Source organism: Saimiri boliviensis, chromosome 18, assembly GCF_048565385.1.
Source record: "Saimiri boliviensis isolate mSaiBol1 chromosome 18, mSaiBol1.pri, whole genome shotgun sequence".
Taxonomy (NCBI): Eukaryota; Metazoa; Chordata; class Mammalia; order Primates; family Cebidae; genus Saimiri; species Saimiri boliviensis.
Window position 1 is genome coordinate 26,112,211 of NC_133466.1, and position 20,703 is coordinate 26,132,913.

At 35.1% G+C, this 20,703-nt stretch overlaps 1 protein-coding gene across 8 annotated transcripts in view; it reads right to left on the reverse strand.

The window, feature by feature from the left end:
- Window positions 1–20,703, reverse strand: part of USP25 (ubiquitin specific peptidase 25) — a 142,550-nt gene that overhangs the window by 95,065 nt on the left and 26,782 nt on the right. For 3 of the 8 annotated variants that reach the window (XM_074389475.1, XM_074389474.1, XM_074389476.1), the window contains exons 2-5: window positions 17,619–17,696; window positions 14,478–14,622; window positions 10,142–10,225; window positions 1,318–1,441 (exon numbers count right to left, since the gene is read on the reverse strand). In XM_074389475.1, the coding sequence (XP_074245576.1) occupies window positions 1,318–1,441; window positions 10,142–10,225; window positions 14,478–14,622; window positions 17,619–17,696 (431 nt within the window). Of the gene's footprint in view, window positions 1–1,317; window positions 1,442–10,141; window positions 10,226–14,477; window positions 14,623–15,364; window positions 15,500–16,238; window positions 16,283–17,618; window positions 17,699–20,703 lie in introns of those variants that run through there. The other 5 variants (XM_039480513.2, XM_039480512.2, XM_039480514.2 and 2 more) reach the window with 3 other exon arrangements.

Consider the following 20,703-nt stretch of genomic DNA (forward strand, 5'->3'; position numbering starts at 1 on the left):
GTATTTAAAATATTTCTCAAAGCTTAAGTACTGTCAAGTTTTATAATTATTCAAGATAATTATGCATTGCAATACATGTTTTAAAAAGAAAAAGCCCAATTCATATAATTTCTCGAATACTTCAGAAAATAAACCTATTTTTTTTGTTTGTTTTCATTTAAAATTCCTGGCAATAAATATTAGTCACAACTAATGAGGGGGACAACAGATTTTAATTAAGTCTTTACATGAGATAATGTCTTACAAAGTAGTTTCCAAAGTAACACTGAGACACATTAACAGTCTCACTAAGAAAAAAAAATTATGTGCCTTTGCTAAACAGCATTTTGAGACATTTCCTATCATACAGAAATCTCTGATTATTTGAAAAGAAATATCCTATTGATATTGTGCCAAGAGAAATACCTGAGAAATCTGGTACATTCTGCTACCAAAGAACTATGTTACAGGGAAAAAATATATAGTCATAAGATAAATCTGAGTTGTGTACCTTTAGAAAAAGCATTTGACCTCTTACAAGCTAAATTTCTTCTTTAGTAACAGAGTTACCACTGCCTTCAAATAGTTGTTTAGAGGATTACAGTTAGTTATAATGTAATGGCTTTTTAAAACCAACATTTTTTAGAGCTATTATAAAAATCAAATGTGTTTATTTAGTCCTTAGATGAATCAAATTGTTTCAAACTAAAACATTTTGGTTATTAAATAAAAAACTGCATTCTAGCACACATCCTGGAGCCCTGCCCATTTCTTTGAAAAATATATATAAACATATGACCATACCATAGATCAGATGTCTGCAAAGCACAGCCAAGGGGACAAATCCAATTGGCTGCCTGTCTTTGTAAATCAAGATTTATTAGGACACAGCCAAGCTCGTTATATTATGTATTAGCTATGGCTGCTTTTGCATTACAACACCAGAGCTGAATAGCTATAACAGAAACCCTTTAGCCAACAAAGCCAAAAATATTTACTATTAGCACATTACAAAAAAAGGATGCTGACCCTTGCTATAAATTGTTGTAAATTGGACAGCATATCCAAAAGAGATTAGGAGAAGAAAAAAAAATGAAAAATATTAAAATATGCACCTAAATGTAATCCCTCATAACACCATCCCAAAATCTTAAAAAATCTAAACTCAATTGCAATCAAAACTAAATATGAAGCTTTTGGTTACATAAAATTTAAGAATACACAAGGATACTACTAGTTTAGAGTAACAAAGTATATCTTATTACCTCTTAAAATTAATTCAAGCCAATTCTATTTTTTAAAGTACTTATATCTGCTTTATACAAATTATGTTTTTACCTGCTAATGGCTTGTTCCTCATCAGTTATTCCAGTCTCCCTGAATGCCCTGTTTGATTCGGCCAAACTCAAGGCAATTGCTCTCTGAAGATCATCTTTATCATCTCCAGTGAGATCAATCACATCTGAAAAGCAAAACTATCTTTCTCAAAATTAAAAGTAAAACAAAATGAAAGATAATTCTTATTATGGAGATTTTATACACAATAAACTCTTTAAACCAGTCAGTATCAACTAATTTTATATTTCTAAAAGTCTATCTAAAAATAAATGGAAACACATTTTTAAACTGGTTATACTCGGTAACTCAATGTTCTTTTCAATAAAATATACCTACAGCAGTAAGCAGAAATATATTTCACTGCAAAAAAATCTGTGTATTTACTATGAGGTCTCTTATTAAAAGCTAGTAAGCAGAAAGACTGCTGAGAACAGTTTATCAACAAAAGTTGAAATCAACGCAATTAAACATTTACATTTCTGCTTTCTGAGGTTAACCCAATCACATACACATTACATTCTGTCTCTACTACTACTGTCTAGACATTATCAAATTATAATAATTAACAATAAGCCCTCAAAAATCGATGTTTCAGAAACTGACCACAAATGTATACATTTTTTAAATTCTGGAAGAATGTGCCAAACTATTAACAGTGGTTAACCCTGAGTAAAGGAGTCATAGGAGGAGGAAGTGTAAGGATCTTTTACTTTCTATTTAAACATGTCTATACATCTGAATTATTTAATAAGCATGTAATCCTTTTAATTTAAAACAAGATTCTCATTTCACAAAAATGAAGATATAAGGGAATAAAACTAGCCCTCTCCTAAAAGATAATAGCCTTGATGCTATGAGTATTAATTCTTTTTCCCAAAGAATAAAGGTTACAACTAATACCGCCTTCAAAAAGACTTTTAATCCAATTTCCCAAAATACATTTGTAAATTTCCTTAACCCAGAAGATGCCAATGATAAATATACCCATTATCATTTAAACAACGATAGAAACCACAGTATATTGTTAAGTAGGGAAGTGGTAACAGGTTATAAAACAATATGATCAGAAAGAGAAACCATCTGTTATTATCTTTGCATGGTTGAGATTATGCTTATTTGTATTTTGGACACATTTTGCCTTCATTTTACTTATGTGTAATTTAAATTTTCTATATTTTTTAGAGACAAGGTTTCACTCTGTCACCCAGGCTGAAGGGCAGTGTCATGATTATAGTTCACTGCAATCTCAAACTCCTGAGCTCCAGTGATCCTCCTGCCCTAACCTCCAGCATAGCTAGGACTATAGGCATGCACCACTTGGCTGATTTTCTTTTTAATCTTTTATAAATAGGAGGTTTTGCTTGTTGCCCAGGCTGGTGTATTTTAGACATGTTAAAAATATTTTCTTTTGTAATCATACAATTTTAGAAGAGGAAAAAAAAAAAAACAGGATAGAGGATGGAAGATAAGGTGTCTTTATTTTACCATCTGGCTAAACAGTTTTATATAGATGCCAGAAAACCATATTATATATTTAATGGAAAAAAGTAATGTATACTGATGGTTTCCAGAGTCTAATTCTATTTTTATCCATACGTCCTCCAAACATTAGACTGGAAGGAGATTTAAAATATTAAAAAGAATAGCTGAACATGGAAGGAAGTGGTGGTGTTTTTAAAAATGTCTTTAGAGAGTATAATAAAACCTCACAAAAATGTATTAAGTAGGGCCCCAAAAAAATTCAAGCAAGTAAAATGTGAAAGATTTACATAGCACAGAAATTGAAATGGTCAATCACTTTACAGACAACAGCAGGCCAAAGGTTTTATAAGTATGGCTACAAACTCCAAGTCCACCCAGACCACAGCTAAAGAGGAGTGTAACCTGGAACTGGACAGTTGAGCGTAAATACTGATGAAGAAGCAGCAAGGACTAAAAAGGTATAAAATACCTCATAAAAATGAAAGCTATCTCGGTTATTAAAACGGCCAAAACTTAGATAAGACAGGAAAACAATTTGAAAATCACAGAGAAGTAGAAAAACAGGTTTTAGATATGTGACTGGCAGTCAGATTCCATTATCTCATTCTAAGTTTCCTTTCTTCAACTATAGTAACTAAACAGTTCTTTTAAAAAACAAACAAAAAAACTATCTTCTTTATTCCCTGGCAGTTAGAGTTTTGGATGAAATTTAGGCTACGCCCATTAGGATGCACTAACATGAGATTTGGAAGGCAGAAGGTGGGGGGCATTATTCTGATGCCTTTGGCTGTTTTCTCTAATGTGCTTGAAAAGATTTAAGTTGTTCCACAGCAGTATTCCAGGCTCCAATTTCCAGCTTTAGGAATGTCAAGAGATGGAACAGAAGTGGCAACTAGACTTTGCGTTCCAATATTCAAACAGAGCTCACTGGCAGTTACCTAATCCTGGCTTCCTGTTTCCTGGGCTGCAACTATGAAGTATGTTCTTGAACTCAGCAGTCCTAGAGGCAGCTTTCCTAATTGTGACAGAAGTAGCAGATTCCCTGACCAGGCACTCCTGCAGTGATGTGGGAGTCATTTCACAAGGCTGAGCTAGAGCTTTCCTCCAGATCTTCCAGTGATTTTTCAAAGAACCTAATCCCTGTATTAAATTCCTTATTTGAAAACATCTAGAATGTTTACTGTACCATGACAAGTAAAACATTTGGGCTACAGCTGAAACTAATTTAAAAGTAGCAACCACTTACACTTGCAGCTTTTCCTAATTTATCAGTTGCAATTCAAGCAACAAAAAGCAAAGGAACAAGATGGTTCCCCTCCTCCAACCTATTTCATAAATGAGGTAATTGAAGTTCTGAGAAATGAAGCACATCTCAAGAAGAGAGAATGGTACATAGGCTTCAAAATTTAATTCTAAGTCTGAAATCCAAAGTGGTCTTTCTGCCTTCCTAGCAGTTCTTCAAATATAATCCATTGATCCTTGGGGTCCCTGGGCCCCTCTGAAAAAAGAGAGGAAGGTCCTTAAATTAAAAATGTAATAACACGCCGGGCGCGGTGGCTCAAGCCTGTAATCCCAGCACTTTGGGAGGCCGAGGCGGGTGGATCACGAGGTCGAGAGATCGAGACCATTCTGGTCAACATGGTGAAACCCCGTCTCTACTAAAAATACAAAAAACTAGCTGGGCATGGTGGCACGTGCCTGTAATCCCAGCTACTTAGGAGGCTGAGGCAGGAGAATTGCCTGAGCCCAGGAGGCGGAGGTTGCGGTGAGCCGAGATCGCGCCATTGCACTCCAGCCTGGGCAACAAGAGCGAAACTCCGTCTCAAAAAAAAAAAAAAAAAAAATGTAATAACACTCAGATATTATTTGCCTTTTGTACCGTAGTCGCATTTGCACCAATGATGCAAAACAATAGTGAATAAAACTGCTGCATCTTAGCACAAATCAAGGCAGCAGCACCAAGTTGTGTAATTCACTGTATTAGCCACAAATATGCACAGTCACTGTTTTAAAGAGGACAAGCCAGTTTCTTTTACAATTACGTTCTTGAAGAAAAGACTAAACCTAATTTTATTAAATCTCGAAACTTGATTTCTGTTTAATTCTAACATAAGAAGTACTTCTGCCCGATATCCAGAATATGCTGTTGCTAAAGAAAATACACTAGTGCAAAGTGAGTTACAAGCTATACTGATTTTTTCATGGAATGTAATTTTTATTTAAAAGAACAAACTACAAACTAGAATTATTCAGACTCTGGAATTTAGCAGATGTTGTCTTAAAAAAAAAGTGAGCCTGTTGCTTTAAGAAAAACAAATTATTTGTTGACAATGATGAATATAGAATTTTCAAGCAAAAATATAAACTTTGAAAAACTTGTTTCTATCACTGTGAGCTTGATATCTTCTCAATACTTAAAGGCTTGTCTATGAGTGGTGACAGTAACAAATGCAACTTTTTCTTATAGTAGATATTCTTCAAGCATTTAAAAAGAAGTATCTTCGAATTACCAATGCAGTGTTACAAAATCATGCATGACTAAAAGATCCATTCAAGAAGCAGGATTTTAATGCAACATAATATGAAAAGGTCACTGATACCACCATAGAATAATGACGTGATTTTGAATTCCACATTGCAACTAATTTTTAAGAAATTACCATTTGTTAAGTTTGGGTATAGCATTAAAAGGAATATCCATTATTGGCCAGGTGCATTAGCTGCTGCCTGTAATCCCAGCACTTTGGGAGGCCAAGGCAGGAGGATCACAAGGTCAGAGTTTGAGATTGATTAGCCTGGCCAACATGGTGAAACCCCTTCTCCACTAAAAATACAAAAAATTAGCCAGGCGTGGTAGCATGCGCCTGCAGTCCCAGCTACTAAGGAGACTGAGGCAGAAAAATAGCTTAAAGCCAGGAGGTAGAGGTTGCACTGCGCCGAGATCATGTCACTGTACTCCAGCCTGGGTAGCAGAGACTCTGTCTCCAAAAAAAAAAGAATACCCGTTATAATCTGATTGATCAGTTAAAATATTCCTCCCTCTTCCAAATTATCTGTGTTAAGCCAGATTTTCTTCACAAACTTCAACCAAAACAACTTAGTACAACAGAATGCAAACCTTCAGAGGCACATTGGAGATGCTAGCTCTCCTCTAACATGACAGACATTCAAGGCTTGCAATGATATAAAGCAATGTACTCTTCTCAACATGTTGTTTCAGAAAATGTATTTTTCATAAAATGTTATTTATGTAAAATAACAGATTGATATTTTAATATGAATAGCCTAAGCTTTTCTCAGTTTTAATTTCTAATATAGATTATTTTATGTACACAAAAGCTCTGAGGTCCTCAATAATTTTTATGAGTGTAAAGGGGTACTGAGAGCAAAACTAACAAGAATCACCATCTACTTCATGTTCTTAGACATAAATGTTTTTTATGAAACAAATCATATTTGAAAATGGTTTTGTTTTTACAATGCGGTTTTAAAATTTTTGAAGAAACGGCAAAAGAAAAAGATCAGGAGATTGTATGTGTACAGTGAGTATTTCTTCCCTCATTCTCTAGGAGAAAAAAAATAATCCAGAAGACCTGATTACATGATTTCTGCATGGCAATAATCACTGTGGCAAAGCCAGAGTGTAGCAGCAGTAGCAGCAGCTCTCTTTAAATAGAATATTCACTCTCATTTTGCCCCCACCCCCACCTTGGCCAGCCACATACATTAATATTACCTTCCTTGTCCTTGAATCCTTATATCTTGTACCTTACATGGGTGTAACAGGATAAAGCTGCTTGTGGCAGAATGGCCACACTAAATGGCTCAAGTACTCCAGCCTCTCCTAGCATCTCAACAGCTGAGGGGTTCAGAATATAGGCACAACTGTCCCTAGCTGGGAATTTAAGCTTCCAGTCCCTGGTATAGAGGAATAGTAATCTTTAATGCTGGAAAAGTTGGTTGAGACCAGAGACTAACAGTCTTTAACAGAAAAGCTTGGACTTTTTCCTTTAAGCAATGGAGGAGGTTTATTTATTGTTTTAATTTCATTGTAAATGTAACCGTTTTCTCCATGATCTTCCTATTACTCCACAAAGCTACTTCTTTTCACAGGGTATTTTAGAATATGACAATCCTGAAAAATAGTTCAATCCTGAAAGATACTTCACATACAGTCTTCACATGCAGTCCTGAAAGACACCTCACACATCAAAAGAAATCCTGAAAAATACCTCACACGCCAAATTCATACGATTTTTAAGACCAAATGTTAAAAAAGTAAAATGTTATTTCAACAGAGTAGTTAAACCCAATGTCCTCTTTTTCTGGACTTAGTGGAATAATGGTTTGTTTAAAACAGGCGTCCCCAAACTACGGCCCACGGGCCACATGCGGCCTCTTGAAGCCATTTATCCGGCCCCCCGCCGCACTTCAGGAAGGGGCACCTCTTTCCTTGGTGGTCAGTGAGAGGAGCACAGTATGTGGAGGCCCTCCACTGGTCTGAGGGACAGTTAACTGGTCCCCTGTGTAAAAAGTTTGGGGACACCTGGTTTAAAATATGCAATGAATTCTCAATTTTGTAATAAAAACTAGCGCTCAGATATTGTCACATGCTTACAAGAAACAGAGAATAAGCTTGGCTGTAAACAACTTCTAACTGGTAAAAGTCAGTTATAAAAAGTTAGCCTTTGTAAAACTTTCATCTCAATGCCAGAGCATTATTAATATTCTCTTACCTGTGTCAAGGCAAGACCTTGGTAAAACACTAAAAACATTCTTTTTAACTACCCCTTCCTCTAGCATTAGCATGAACACAATTCAGTAGCACACACATGGGAAGTTAGGTGGGTACCACTGTATAAAATCACATATTACAAATGCATCTAAGCAGCAATCTACATTTTTAAGAAAGTCCAAATTAAAACACTTTTCCTGTAAAGTCAGAAATACATACCAAAACATAACACTCATCCTACTAAATCTTTCACTTTCAATAAAATACCATTTGAGTAAAACTACCAACTACCAAACATTTCTCTAACTCCAAAATACATGCTACTCATCAACTTATCAATGAATTAAGACTTCAAACATAATATATTCATTGTTCATTAACTCATAATTCACTTTCCCATGAAAATATATTAATAGGAACATGAATTATGTAAGTGAATCTTATTTGAACCTGAGGCTTCTAAGTAAGTTCAAAAAGCCTAGTTGGCCCATTATCCAGTTAAACTATTATACATGTAAAGATTATGATGAGTTCAGAAGAAAAATATCTACACAGGCTAAACCTAGGGGAAATACTTTTTTAAAAAAAAAAATCCAAGTTTATATTTACGGTCAGGAAAGATTTCTAAGTAAGACAGTGACATAAGCAGAAAAAAACTGTTTGATAGTGAGGAGTTTGAGAAGAAACAGAAACAGAGAATAAGAACATGAGTATGTAGCAGGAACAAGAATTCTTGAAGTAAGAATATGTAACAGTAACAGAGAAACTGAAGGGAAAAATCTACATACAAAAACTGACAGATCTATAAACCAAATGGTTGTTTTGGAAGACTGGTAGAAGAGCTATTTAGAAAAAACAAAACAAACAAAAAAAAAAAACAGACCACTAGAAGAACGGAAATACCCTTAAGAAAGAAAGGCAAATATGAACATCAGGATGTGCGGCAAGAGATCAGAAACTAGAATACTGCCATTCTTACCCTCACTCACTCAGCTTCAACAAGGATGTGGCCTCACTACTCATCTCGAGGGCCAACACACTGCTGCATCAGGCCCTGGCCTCGATGCACAGCTTTCAGAGAGCCACAGAGTTCATGCGCACACTTCACTCAGGTATTTGTACAAATGTGAGCTCTTCCGCACTACCTAAAATCACGTATTATCCTATGCCAAGTCGACAAGCACACCCCCATCATCTTTTTTGTTTATGCCCAGGTCCACTGTTCGTCATGAACTGCTTATCACTATCTGACACTTTATTGTATACTGTCTGTCTTCCCTCTATGTAAACAGACTCTGCATGATTGAGAGTACTTGACACATATTACACAATCAACAAATATTTGTTAAAAGAAATAAAGATTAATACCTAGACTATGGAATACAGATAAAAATTAATGAGTCATCTTCCTAATTAGAAAATGAGAACATATTCTCTATCTATTCAAAATTTTCTCTAGAAAAAGTAAACAGCATAGCAAGGAATCAGGTTGAAAGAACTGTTAAAAGCCAGAAGACATAAACAAATTGTTTCCCACTCCACTCCCCCATTCTCCCTTGCTCTCAGCTTCCTTCAGATGTTCCTATTTTTCCAATTTTCTCACTGTTAAATTCAGATTCCCTAACAGAGTGTTGCAAATTAGAACTTTCTCTTATGAAAATATACCATTTATTTGTACTGATAACATGGTAGCCACCAGAACTGTGCATTTAAAGTGCAACTAAGAAACAAAATTTCAATATTATTTCATTTTAATTGCCACCTGTGACTAGTGGCAACTGTACCAAACAACTCAGCTTTAAATGGTCTAGTTCTGTTTTTAATAATAGCTGCTAAAATCATAGCGGCAGCATTGGCAAGTAAGGAAAATGAGTAGTAAGGGACTCATTCCAGAGTTTTGTCATTAATTCTACTACTTTTTCCATTTTGATTGTGAAAAAAAGAAAAATTAATATCCCATATTAGTCAACAAAAGTGCAAAGATCCATAGCTATCATTCTAACCCAAAACTAAAGAAAATTCATCAAGTTATATGAATCATTCTAAAGTTCACATCCAATGAAATGCATCTAATCAATCTGAAGCACCTAATTGCACCTATCAGTTGGAACTAATTTTCACACCATTTAGCATCTCATTTTTTAAGCTTCATCTTGACTTTTTGTGAGCTGTCAAAATAGTTTTACATATCAGAAATGCCTAGGGCGAAAGAGATTCAAGTTTTATTGCATTAATTTTTTTCTAAACGAAGTCATTTGGGCCATGGGGAAAGTATCAATGTTCAATTAATAAAATTCTAAACTGTTTAGCGTAAGTGAATTATCGTAAGTATAAAAGCACATTCAGAATTGGATCTATTTATCACAGTTTAAATCACTATTAATGTGGCCAAGCAAGATGGACATAACTAGAATTCTAGAACAGAACCTCAAAATTTTTTTTCTTTCTATGCAATCTTTCCAAATAATTCAAGGTGTTTTAGAAAAAAGAAACATGGATTATAAATTTTTGAAGTCTTACCACCTAACACTCATTCCAAATCTTACACCAGTTTCTCTAAAACTTAAGTCAATATGTGGCATTACTTTCTGTGTTAAAATTACCTACCCAAATCCCTCTTATCTTTGGATCCATATTTTGATTGCCCAATTGTAGCACATCTTGTTCTGGGAAGCATATACTGTTTTTTTCCTGTTTTAAAAAAGTTCAAAAGAATTTAATGGTCTTGAAATAAAGAGTATTTCTATTAGGTTTCAAATTGGGCAAAAGCCCTGTACAGTCGTGTCTATGACAGAGTTTGCCATGACACAAAAACTTGGCGGAATCTCTCCTCTGCCTATTAATCAGACCTATAATGCTCAATACCTGGCATTGTGTCCTCGTCTTATTTTCATTTGTGTTTTTGACAACAAAACTGCAAAACAATTTATTCTCAATTTAAGCCAGGGACAAGAGGCACTCATTTGATAAACTATAATATTCTATCTAGACAGGAGATCCAAGTAATAAAAAGTTAACTAGAATTATAGCTTACTATAGTATAAACGATTTGGGCTTTTTCCCAGAATTCAATAGAATTACAGTATGGAATGTAGTAAAGTAATACAAAGACATCAGGCATGTGACTTCTAAACTCTTTATTATGCAGAGCACAAGTTTTCCTTGATATGTCTCCTTTTTCTCTTAAAAGTGAAAGGTATAAATACACCCAAAAGGCATATAATTGTCCTTCTAACTATTGAAAATATATTTACTTCTTCAATATTAAAGGAAGGCTCACAAACATGTTTTTCAAATCAAGTGACATACTTTACTTTAGCCTCTGATATACCAGGCATGCATAAATAAAAATTTCTCCATATGCCCCAAAGATAACTTCCATATGATATTAGTTTAAAAACTAAATTTTTCTAGTCAGCAAAAAAAAAAAAAAAAGTTTCATTCCTTCTAAAAGAAACAGTCCATTGTAAACAGTGATATTCTAGCTAGTACCAACAAAGAGGTATAAAGTATTTGGTATTAGAGATTTTATCTCAGAAGACAGATGTTTTGTCAGCACTGCAACCAACAGATGATACACTTAAAGTTAGCATGACTTTGCTTATGCTTGAACCCTGGTTTTAAGAGCTTTTATACCTAAAAAAGAAGAATGGAAATAACAGAAAATAAAAATCCCTGCCATATTTGAAAGAATTAAGTGAAACTAGGCCGGGTGCGGTGGCTCAACCCTGTAATCCCAGCACTTTGGGAGGCCGAGGTGGGTGGATCACGAGGTCAACAGATCGAGACCAGCCTGGTCAACGTGGTGAAACCCCGTCTCTACTAAAAATACAAAACATTAGCTGGGCATGGTGGTGCGTGCCTGTAATCCCAGCTACTCAGGAGGCTGAGGCAGGAGAATTGCCTGAACCCAGGAGGCGGAGGTTGTGGTGAGCCGAGATCGCGCCATTGCACTCCAGCCTGGGTAACAAGAGCAAAAAACTCCGCCTCAAAAAAAAAAAAAAAAAAAAAAAAAAAAAGAATTAAGTGAAACTGTGGTCAACTTTTTATTATTGTTTTATTTATTTATTTATTTATTTTGAGACAGTCTCGTTCTGTCGCCCAGGCTGGAGTGAAGTGGCATGATCGCAGCTCACTACAACCTCCACCTTTCTGGTTCAAGCAATTCCCCTGCCTCAGCCTCCCAAGTAGCTGGGATTACAGGTGCACACCACCATACCTGGGTAATTTTTTTTTGTATTTTTAGTAGAGATAGGTTTTCACCATGTTGGCCAAGCTAGTCTCGAACCCCTGACCCCAAGCAATCCGCCTGCCTTGGTCTTTCAAAGTGCTGGGATTACAAGAATGAGCCAACGTGCCTGGCCTGTGGTCAAATTTTAAGTAACAATGTATTTCACAAAAAATGGACAAAGTGCTCAAAAGGGTTTTTATATCTATAAAAATCCCTTGAAAACTCTCACACTCTGATCTATTCTTCCTTTCTACAGCACTTAGGTAGTTAGTTTCTTTTTTGTTTTTTTCCCCCAACAGAGGCCTGCATTTGAATATATATCCATTTATAATTATTTTCTCTTTCTGTCCCACATGTAGGTTTTACCACACCTTCCAAGAATTAAAAACACACAACTTCATTTCTTCTCAACAGTAACTGCACATTTTTAAAGAGTTTTTTTTTTAGTATCTGCTGAATTGCATGACATCTCACTTTTTCAGTTTTAAACCATGTAACACTATATTACTATACTACTGGCACAAATGATTCATGGAAAAGTATTACTGTTATTCCATCATTAATTTTTTTCCGGGTTTGATACTATCATAATACAATCACCACATTAAATTCTTACAATAGTTTGCTGTTAATAATCTCAAACCAACTTTATGGACACACTATCCCAATTAGCATCCTGGTTAGAAGGAAAGCACTTAACACATATTATGTATTATATATTTTATGGATAAAGAAACCACAACAGCAAGCAAGTTACTCAATATGACAATCAGTTAAGATGACATCAGAAACTTCATTTCTCGACCTTCTATTTCAAGTGGAAAATAAAATTACTTCGTGAATATTTGTCAAGAGATCCACAAACAAAAAAGTTTTCATTATCAACAAACGCGACACTGAAATTATCAACCAATGCCTTCTGAAATTAGGTTGCCTTCTGCCTAAGGGAACCTATTCAATTTTTTTTTTTGTCCTCCATAACATTTTCACTATTTGCTATCTAAAATCTTAAACAGCCTTATGCAATATTTTCTCACTTTACACAACTATCTCTTGTGTATGACACATATAATCTTAATTTTCCCCTTTTCTATAAATATACATGTCACCAAGGATACCACCTATTAAGAGTTCACAACAACAATGATCGCTGTTTAGTCAATTTCCTGTTTGCATCACTTAAACCAGGAGCCTTTAGCAAAAATTATCCTTTTCCTTTTTATCACCTGCCTAGTTTCTTTTTCCCCTTGAGTCTTAGAACTTTGAAAGATCTGAAATACTATTCTTACTCATTTTTCTGCTATTTATACCACTTCTCTTTCAACTTTCTGCAACAAACATCTCAACTTCATTATCTTTTAAAGCGCTTTAGTGCACATATTATCAAAAATAACTCAATGAACATTTTTTGAGTACCACTAATGTTCAAGCAAATAACTCCAAAATAACAGAGTACTCATTAAGACAGAAGCATGTCCTGGATGCTGGAAAAGCACTTGGTCTTAGCTAGAGGCCAGGAAAAGCATTCTCCAGCAAGCAGCTCTTTAGCTAAATCTTTCAATACCAGAATATATTAGGCTAGGGAGGAAAAGGCCAGAGTGCATTCAAACAGAAGGAACAACACAGGTAAAGACAGAGAAATTAAATAGCACTGAGTACATGAGAACTTCAAGCCAATCTGTATTATCATAGTATTGAATGACAGGAGAAAAACAGTGAAAAATGAGGCTAAAAATGTGGATGGGGGCCAAGTCACAGTTTGCCTTGAACTTAAACGTTAAATAGGTCTGTCATATGTATGCAACAAAAATTATCCCATCACCTATTAACTGAGATAGAAATATTCTAGTTTCCTCTGATACAAGATCATCTGTGTATCCTGAAAACTAGAAATTAAAATATTTTATCAATAAGCAATAATAAACCTCTAGGTAAATAAGCTCTTTTCGGGGTGCTTCCTAACTTTGAGAATGTCTATAAACAATATAAGAAATTCTCTCCAAATATGGTAATAATCAAACTTTGCAAATCCATAATGTTAAAAAATAACTATATTTTATGTAGCACAATTATTAATCTATGAGATATGACAGAAACAACATATTTTGAAAAACTGTGTGCTACACAAGTATAAAGTATTCATATAATGGAAAATTTAAGTCCCACATACAATCTTCCACATGGATGTATTTGTGTGTATCTCCAAAAAAATGCTTTTCCCTAGTTTTCTTTTTTGGAATGAAAGGCAGTTTTGTTACACAATAATAAACTGCTTCACCAAAGCTTTATTTGAAAGCAGGGGGAAAGGGAAGGAAAATTTTACTAAATGGCAAACCTATCAGTAATGAGAAATAATATTTTAACTTCAAAAGTAATACTAAAACCTCTACCAACACTTAAAATCCACAAAATAACTGTCCCCATTAAAAATTCTAGTTCTTTTATGAATATAACTGCAGCTATTCCATATTTCAAAACAATAAAGACTATATGAAATGCTCTATGAAAAAAACTATATAACTTAGATTAAATCTTTTCCTTATAATCTGAAAAAGATAATATATGCTCCTTTCAACTATACTAAAAAGAACTAAGGTTAATAGAGTTCTTTTTTGGTTCTTTACCTTTGGTTAAGCATACTTAATGTATTACACCAAGGAAAATTTGTCAGTATATTCCTATTAAAATAATAAGAAAGGAAAGAAAACTTACTTGTATCTGCTTGGCTTCCCACACTGATGTATCTATCATTGCCAGGAAGTGCTGTTTGGTAGTAAGTTGTCTCCTCCTGCTGAGGTGTCTTAGCATTCTTCGCAGTAAGGAAAGCCACTGCTAATTCCAAGTTTCCATTACTATCCTTCAAATTCAAGAAAAGAATATCAAATGTTTTGAAATAATTTTATACATTCTCAAAAAATTTATACAATATTCTCCATAACTAATACTCCAGAATAAATCTGCTTTAGATTTGAAAATAATCTATATGTGCTAATTTTATAGTGTAAATGCATCATAAAGTATACTATATCTACAGTAATACTCTTTTACTAATTAAAACTGATACAATGTAAAAATCCATCTCTAATTTCTTAGTCTTTCATTACTTTCCTATCTGCTTAATAAAAGTCAATCACAAACTTATACTTTTGAACAAAAAAACTAAAAAATGTCTTCTGGAACTTGTCATATGAAAGAGTGCAAAATGAGTATTTAAAATAATACTTCTACAAACAAGGACAATAAAAGATACTCCTTTTAATATGGGTGCTGGATACATTCTTAGGGCAAACAAGCAAAAGTCAAGGACTCATAGGAAGAAAATGGCAAAATGTACTCAAGGGCTTGATAATATGGAGAGATACACAGAACTCTAGACAGAAATAATACTGTCAAGATGACAATCCTACCCAAATATATACATTTTACATAGTTCTCATCAAAAGCACATCTGAATAAAATGATTCTAAAATTCATTTAGAAGATAGCAGATGCCAGAAAAAGAATTTTTAAAACAGCAAAATGAAAAGAGACTTGTCCAGTTACATCTTTATATTCTCTGCATGGTTGACAACCAAAAAACGCTAGCTAAAGACAGTTACCTGAAACAACACAGGAAACCCAGATATTCATAACGAAGCTATCTTTGTAACAGAAAACCAGAACTTAAAAGGCTCTGTAGGTTTCCTAAGAACTTAGACATGCGCATGGGTGTAATAAGAAGCCAGTGGAGTGTTCTGGAAAGGAATGACATAGTATGACATTTTAAAAGGTTCACTCTGACTATATATTAAGAATAGACTACAGGAGAGAAAGGGCAGAAGAGAGTCCGATATTACTGCTATCATATTAAATGTGGGACATGACAGTAGGATTAGGATGATTCCAAAATTTGAGGACTGAGCAGCTGGCAGAATAAAGTCCCCAAAACCTACCCCAATTCCAATTCTAGCAGTCAGTGATGAGAGAAGAGTGCAGTTTCAAAAGCATCACTGCTTTCAAGTATGCCCTCTGTCATGAGCATTAGAAGATTCCTAAGTGACTCATCCAAAATGTAAGATATGCTATTGTTAAATAAGTAAACCAATCATAAATCTCAATGACGGCTAACATTTATTGAGCATGTACTATATGCCAAGAAATATGTTTCTCATATATATATATATATATATAAACTAACACAGCAGGAATTTACACAAATTTAAATTGGTTTACTTTTTAGAGCTAAAATGCGTTCTCAAATTAAAAGTACTGAAATTAATCAATGATGTCATGGACGGCACCCAAAAGGAGACTTCTTGTCAGGTTACTACTAAGATAGTCAACTCATGATGAAACATCTTAGAAATTTATAATGGGCAACAATTAAGGTTTAAATATACTCTTTTCCCCCAGCTACTGGTAACCGAAACAAAAATGTTGGAAATTTAAAATTAAAAATTAAAAAAAACAAAAACCTATGCACACACAACTTACATCACAGGAAATGCAGATAAGGCTTAACTGGAGCTATATATTTCCTAAGTTTAAAAAAAAAATGTGAATTACCCAAATTTATCCTGGCAAGGTGATAGGCTATAGCCTCACACTCAGTAATATATATGAAAAAGGTAGTTTCTGAAAACAGACATGGAATTTAGTGATGATATTTATCAGAATTAAAAAAAGACTAGCAATTATCTAAATGTCATGATCATAAAAATTGAGGCAGAACACTTCTGCATCCTCTCCAAATCCTTAGAGTGGCTTCATATACCCTGCATAAAAGCTCTAACACTACTAGTTCAGGATATTCCTGATGGGGGAATAAGGTGAAGCAAAGCTTCTAGTAAAAGAAGCATAAATTAAGTCTGCCATCTTGGGATCAGGCTGCCTTGGTTTTTATTCCAAGCTTTTCCATATATGGGCTGTGTGATGTTGGGCAAGTTACCTTAACTTCTCATCTTTTCAAAAGGGGATGAAACTAATAGTTATCTCATAGAGTTGTTATTAGAATGAGCTAGCCCACATAAAGTACTTAAAATACTGCCTGGTGGTACTAAAAGTTTAATCAGTACTAATTATTATCATAATGACTTTTATTACAATCACCTAATAGATTATTTCTAAAAACAGATTAAAAAAACTGGCTTGAAACCAAGTTCCAAAGGATTGGAGCTGTGTATATGACTGTAATGGCAAAAATGCTATATTATGTTTAGCCTATAGTGGTAATATTCAAATAAGCATAAAATACTGTACAGTTCTATTTCTTAAATAGCTTTCATTCACTCTTTTTCAAAGTGAGTATACATGTGATATGACTCATTTGGATGTCTGTGTGAAAATGAAGGTACAACTAAGATATGACCAAAATGATACATTTTAGTTGTTGCCTATAGTAAAGAGTTTGAAATTGAAAGTTTTTAACTTAGGGCATAATTAGCTGAATAGATGCAAACTTATATTTCTGCTTCTCAAGAAGAAAAATGTAAACTTTAGGGCTTTTATTAATTTTCTATTTTTCCCTTCTCTTAACACCTCTTTATCTAATACACCCCGCCTTGCACCCTCATTTAAACTCTAAAATTATAGCTCTTAAAAGTAAAACCATTCTGCACAAAAAGCATTTCATACACAGAAAGACACTATCTGTCACTCTAAGGTATCGTGGACATCAGACTGCTATAAACTAATATGCTCAAAACTGCAGTAAGTTAACTCAGGATTTTACTTTACCAAAGTCCATTCCCACGTCTCTAAAACTACCACATGGTTTAATAAAAATAAAAACTAAAAAACTTCAACTATCAAATATAACACATACTAGAGATAAACATATGCCACAAACTGTGTATCATAAAACAGAGGCCATACCTTCAAGGCTTGCTGAAGTATCTGGGTATCATTAATCCCAGTTATTTCTCTCAGTTGATTCAAAAACGTCTGCTGGTGCTAGAGGGAGAAAAAAACCAAAATCATTATATTCTCAACTCTGAAAATATACAAGGAAAAGAAAACAAATGACCTCTGGTTTTCCTAACAAACAAACAAACAAACAGAATAAATTAGGATAAAAAAGGAAAATGAACTTAAGAAACACCAAGCAGCTTCCTCCTTCTAGAAAGAATGAATCATGCTGTGGCGAACCCTTATGTCATTCTCATGTTTCGAAAGGTAACTTCCCTACATTACTCCCCAAGGAGTCTTACTGAATTAGCAATTTCCATCCTATTCTTCACCCCCTCATTTATGCCACCTAACAAGAAAAGCCGTCATATCCATGATGGTTAAGCACAAGGAGAGAAACACCTTTGAAAAAGACATGCTTTGGCAGGGTGCGGTGGCTCAAGCCTGTAATCCCAGCACTTTGGGAGGTAGAGGCAGGTGGATCGCGAGGTTAAGAGATCGAGACCATCCTGGTCAACATGGTGAAACCCCGTTTCTACTAAAAATCCAAAAAATGAGCTGGGCATGGTGGCACATGCCTGTAATCCCAGCTACTCAGGAGGCTGAGGCAGGAGAATTGCCTGTACCCAGGAGGCGGAGGTTGTGGTGAGCCGAGATCGCGCCATTGCACTCCAGCCTGGGTAACAAGAGCGAAACTCCGCCTCAAAAAAAAAAAAAAAGAAAGAAAAAGACATGCTTTTGGTAGGACATAATTATACCATGGAGATCCTCAGATCTACTTAAAAAAAAAGGATCATTTCACTGTCCAATCTGTCATAAAAGACTATAAACTGAATAGATCTTTTGTCCCCATTTGCTTCAGTTCTTTATATGCTATTGGCCTATATAATTGATTTCATATTACATTGCACTGGAGGGAAAAAGAGGTAGAGAGACAGAATTTCACTGTCAAACTCTCCCCTGATGGCCCCTAAATAAAAACCAACTTCCTCCCCACATCTCTGTATTTCTTAAATTTCCCAACACTATAGAACAGTACCATGAAATACATAAATCACAATGAATACCATAGGAAAAGCAAACCTAATCAACAGAATAGATTAGGACCTACTGAAATTTTTTTTAAAAGATGTTTTACATTTATCTCAATAATAATTCAGTCAGGAATCTTCAATAGATACTAAAACTACTGAATGAAAGTTTGATCAGGAACAGAATATTTACATCATTTTAAATTCTATTCCTATAAATTATAAAGGGAGAAAGAATAACTTTCTTGTGTTAACAGCAGCGAACCCATACGAATTTGACCAAGAGGCATAAGGCAGAGTGAGAGACCAAGGCAAGTTTTTACAGCAGGAGTGAAAGTGTATTAAAAAGCTTTAGAGCAGGAATGAAACGAAGTAAGTACACTTGGAAGGGGACCAAGTGAGCAACTTTAAAGATAAGTGAACAGTTTGACCTTTGACTTGAGGTTTTATACACTGACATGCTTCCAGGGTTTGCGTTTCTTCTCCCCTAATTCTTCCCATGGGGTGGGCTGTCCACAGGCACAGTGGCCTGCCAGTACTGGGAAGGGGCTGCATGCATAGTGTGTTTACTGAAATTGTGCACATTCTCATTGGAGGTGTTTCTCACTTACCCGTTGAGTGTTCCTAGAGGAAGAGCATATGTCAATTAAACTCCACCATTTTGCGTCTTAGTGCACACATGCTTGAGCCCATTCACCCAAATCCTGGGATCTTATCAGGAAGCTGCTGATCACCAGTTTCAGTTGTTTTGTTTTGTTTTGTTTGGAGATGGATTCTCACTTTGTCACCCAGGCTGGAGTGAATGCAGTGCAGAGGCACGATCTCCACTCACTGAAACCTCCACCTCCCGGGGTCAAGCAATTCTCCTGTCTCAGCTTCCCGAGCAGCTGGAACTACAGGCACCCACCACCACGCCAGGCTAATATTCTTATTGTTAGTAGAGACAGGCTTTCACCATATTGGTCAGGCTGATCTCAACCTCCTGACCTCAGGTGATCGGCCCGCCGCAGCCTCCCAAAGTGCTGGGATTACAAGCATGAGCCACCACGCCTGGCCTCAGTGTTTCTATCTATTGGGAGACTGGCTGGCACCAGTTGTGACCAATTATTATTTTAGAGAGACTGTTAATAATAGCCTGATGGTTGCCTGACATTCCTGGTGGGGAGGCCCTCTCCTGCCTTGCTCATGTCTGACTAGCTATCTACTATAACAATATTGCAAAACCTGAGAGTCACCACCTTAACCAAGAGATCAAAGTTAGTATTACCAATAATAGGATAAAATGGCAGTGCGTGCCTCCTGATACACTATAATCTATGATATAGCCCTGGCGAAAATGCACAACCTAAATCTAATCTTAAGGAAGCATCACAGAAACCCAAACTGAGGGATACTGTGAAAAATAATTACTCTATTATCTTCAAAAATATCTACACCTTGAAAAACAGGTGGAGTCTCCACATTAAAGGAGACTAAAAAAGCATGTCAGCCAAATGGGGAGTTGACTGTAGGCCATACCAAATGTTATGCAGAATATCGTTGGAACAACTGGACAAATATGAATATGGACAGCTTAGTAATGACATTTTATTAAATTCTGGAATGTGATAACTCCAGTACAGTAACTCTAGAGAGTTATCTTTTTTATTAGGAAATAAATCCTGAAGAATTTAAGTGGTAACAGGGCATGATGCCTGCAACTTACTATCAAATGCTTTGGGGAGAAAAAAAGTTACGAAGTTTTGTGTACTAAGTTTGCACTTTTAAATGTGAAATTTCAAAATAAAAAGTTTTTGAATGTTCTATATTCAGCTTTGTTGACATCAAATTGTAAACTGTGCATTTCAAAACATGCTTGACAATTTAAATACTGTAAAGTATATATTTTTAGAAGTCTAAAAAGTCTAAGAAGTCCTAAACAAATTATATGAAACGTTTAAGATAATGCAGCCCAAGTATCTTTTACAGAAACTGTATGTATTAGGTAGAAACTACGTTCAGCTACATTTAACAGATTCCCA